We start from the raw sequence: 3,519 nt of genomic DNA on the forward strand, positions 1-3,519 counted from the left end.
ACTGACTTGTGGTTTCTTGCAGAGTCTCTTGTGGTCTTTTCGTGGTGAAATGCGTTCAACACTGGGACGGAGATGGTTGGGCATTTGAGTTCGATCAAGATGAGGTTAATGCTTCAAGGGGACGCATTCTAGCTGAAATACTTTTTTCAGAGTGCAACACGAAGGAAGTAGTGAAAGAGAAGATCCTCAAGATCATGGAGACCAAATGAGTAGGAGGATGGGGTGTTGGCTATTATCTCCACTAAATAAATGTGCCGTTGTCGGTATCTTGATACAATTTACATATTAAGACATCTATATATTTGCAGTGCTTGGTATTTGCTACAATATTACTCTTATCTGCGGCATGGTTTAGCATGTTTCGCAACTAAATAAATGTGATGTGGTCTGCTACAATATCACTCTTACTTGCAGCATCGTGGGTGATGATTTTTGAACATGTTATGTACGCACTTTGTATTATGCACTGTTTGCCATTTGTCGCAACTAAATAAATGTGATGTGGTCAGTGCGGGCTGTTGTTTGCAGCCGCTATTTTCTGCCAAAATAAAGTGAAATTTTTTTTAAAAAAAATGCCCGACCACCGCTGCTGGGCCCATAGTAGCTTACGGAAGCTACCCAAATCAAGCCCAGAGGCGACTCGGGCGGCCGATCGAGCGCACTAGCGGGCCTAGCAGCGGGGTCCAACGGGGCGCACGGGGATAATACGAGAGGAGTTCGAAAGGGGGGGCGGAGGCAGCTATTTAAGCCGCTCCTGGCGCCCCCCCGCTTCCGAGGTGGGACTAAAACTTGGGCGCTGCCCCGCGCGGGCGAGGGGGAGGGGGCGTGGGCCGCGGGAGGGGCGCGGGGAGAGGCCGTGGGCCGGGGGAGGAGCCCCGCGCGGGCGAGGGAGGGCCAGCATGTTTTTTTAATATTTTTTCTGGTTCGTTTTTTCTTTTTCTTTTTCTTTTTCTTTCATTGAAAGTTCACGGATTTGAATAAGTTAATGAAATTTTATAACTAGTTCAGGAAATACAAAATAGTTCAAGAAAAATAAAAATAGTTTTTTCAAATATAGTTCACGTATTTTATAAAAAGTTCAGCAAATTGAAATAAGTAAAGAAAAAGAAAAAGAAAAAATATATAAAAAACGTGCTGGCCCTCCCTCGCCCGCGCGGGGCTCCTTCCCCGGCCCACGGCCTCTCCCCTCGCCCGCGCGGGGCTCCTCCCCCGGCCCAAGCCCCCTCCCCTCGCCCCTCCCCCGGCCCACGCCCCCTCCCCTCGCCCGCGCGGGGCAGCGCCCAAGTTTTAGTCCCACCTCGGAAGCGGGGGGGGGGGGGGGGGGGCGCCAGGAGCGGCTTAAATAGCTGCCTCCGCCCCCCCTTTCGAACTCCTCTCTTATTATCCCCGTGCGCCCCGTTGGACCCCGCTGCTGGGCCCGCTAGTGGGCTCGATCGGCCGCCCGAGTCGCCTTTAGGCTTGATTTGGGTAGCTTCCGTAAGCTACTATGGGCCCAGCAGCGGTGGTCGGGCATTTTTTTTAAAAACTTCACTTTTTCAATTATTTTGGCAGAAAGTAGCGGCCAGAAACAACATCAAACAAAATCATCATCAGTACAACATATATGCCCAGGTAGCAAACAGCAAACAAAATCATCATCATGCCCAGGTAGTATAACATATGCAATGTCATCTCCAAATTTATTACATATATCTTTTATCAAAACACAAACAAATAACTTATCAAGTTTTCTTGCAGACACGTACGAATAAAAAACGACAAAGGTTCGTGCGACCACTTTTATTCTTCGTACAAACCAACCTGCATCTGTACCTACGCCCAGTTCCTGAACAAAACATAAAGAATTGGTGAGCAAATATAGTTGCTAAAATCAAAGTAGGAACATAACAACAATAAGAAGATAACATCTTACTTCTCGTTCAAATGACATGTAGCCTTATTATGACCTGCTTGACTACACAAACTGCACAAAGGACCACTTTTCTTCTCTGTAAAATCTTTTGGCCTACCATTCTTTGTAACGCCGGGGCCCCCCTTTGACCGCCCCTTCTTAGGTGCACCCTTCGTCGAAACTTTCTGAGGATCACCAATACCAGGCTCAACTTGTTGCACTTGACTTGCCTCCTTCTTCAGCATAGCATACCTTCTACTTCCTATAAGTTCCTCCTCTGAAATCTTTTTCTGTGCTATTATGTTGTCTAGACACTTCATCAACTCATCGAACAAGAAGGGATCATTTGCTGCAACATGAGCAGCTTGTGCGGTTTTAATGGATATTGCACTATACCGTTCTCTCTCCAATGGCCCTGACCAACCCCATCCAAACATATCACTCTTCCTCTGCACAGGCAACCCATCTCTTGCATGTTTGGACAACCGATGAAGGACACAACACTTTGGTATTTCAGTTAAATTCAGATGATGGAGAACAAACAGAATGTGTTTGCATGGCAGCCCTTTCCGAACCATCCTAAGACAACTGCATGTAATAGTTTCTTCTGAGTTACCTGGTTCATAAACAACATTGTACCTAAACTTGTGGTTATCCTTCCATGTCACAATGAATGTCTCACGCCCAATTCCCACGAGCGTCTCAAATATCTCCAGCTGACCCATCTTATGCAAATCATCTTGCAAGATGTAGAAATTAGCAGGTGTGAATACTTTGGCGGCATGCTCCTCAAGGACTTTATATTCAGTAACAGACGGTGGTTCCTTCTGGAATGCCTCGCAGTCATCGTACGCCTCGTTCTCACGCAGGCGAACTATACAGTTCTCATAATGCACCACCAAATCAACAATTGTCATACCGTAGTCCAGGTGAAGGTGAAGGCAGGAGTTGAGGCTTTCACTCCTCTGGTTACTTCGCATACCAAGAAAAAAACCATCGGAAAGATATGAAGCTGCCCACAGTCTCCTCTTCCTGTACATCCTGTCAAGCCACTCTTCAGTTCTATCCGTCTTCCACTTATCATAGAAAGCTTTCCATCTCTGCTCAAAGTTCGCTTGAGAGGTGGCATAGTACAGGAGCGATCTGAACTCATCCAGTGACTTGTAATGCAGGTGCCTCTGCATATTTTTCTCGATATGCCACGAACAAAGACGATGGAAAACATCTGAAAGGACGGTCCGAATAGCCCGGATCATTGCAGCGTCACCGTCTGTGATTATTGACTTTGGCTTCACCTGACAGTTTGCCTTCATAAATGTCTGCAGCAGCCACACGTATGTCCCTTCCGTCTCGTCAGCAATGATGGCACAACCAAACACTGTGGTGCAACGGTGGTTGTTAACTCCTACAAAGGGGACGAACGGCATACCGTATCTGTTCATCTTATACGTGCTATCAAACACGACCACATCTCCGTAGTCCTGATAGTCCCTCCGCGACTGTGCATCGCACCAGAACATACTCTTCAGTCGCCCTTCCTTGTCACGCACATACTCAAAAAAAAACTCAGGGTCCTTCTCCTTCCTACTCCTCATAATGCCAACTGCCGTCTCTGCATCACCCTTTGC

The 3,519-nt window shown here is 47.1% G+C and overlaps 1 protein-coding gene across 1 annotated transcript; it reads right to left on the bottom strand.

The window, feature by feature from the left end:
• Positions 1 to 1,715: 1,715 nt before the first annotated feature.
• LOC123065768 (protein FAR1-RELATED SEQUENCE 12-like) lies at positions 1,716 to 3,121 on the bottom strand. Its single transcript, XM_044488987.1, has 2 exons — positions 1,913 to 3,121; positions 1,716 to 1,825 (listed from the first exon to the last, which is right to left on the bottom strand). Exons 1-2 carry the CDS (start codon positions 3,073 to 3,075, stop codon positions 1,813 to 1,815), a joined length of 1,176 nt encoding a protein of 391 aa, XP_044344922.1. The 5' UTR covers positions 3,076 to 3,121; the 3' UTR covers positions 1,716 to 1,812.
• Positions 3,122 to 3,519: the final 398 nt, after the last annotated feature.

The sequence above is a fragment of the Triticum aestivum genome, chromosome 3B (genome assembly GCF_018294505.1).
Source record: "Triticum aestivum cultivar Chinese Spring chromosome 3B, IWGSC CS RefSeq v2.1, whole genome shotgun sequence".
NCBI classification, from domain to species: domain Eukaryota; kingdom Viridiplantae; phylum Streptophyta; class Magnoliopsida; order Poales; family Poaceae; genus Triticum; species Triticum aestivum.

Excerpts from the sequence above, each read along its gene's own strand:
- LOC123065768 (XM_044488987.1), bottom strand. The coding sequence starts at position 3,075 with ATGCAGAGGCACCTGCATTACAAGTCACTGGATGAGTTCAGATCGCTC.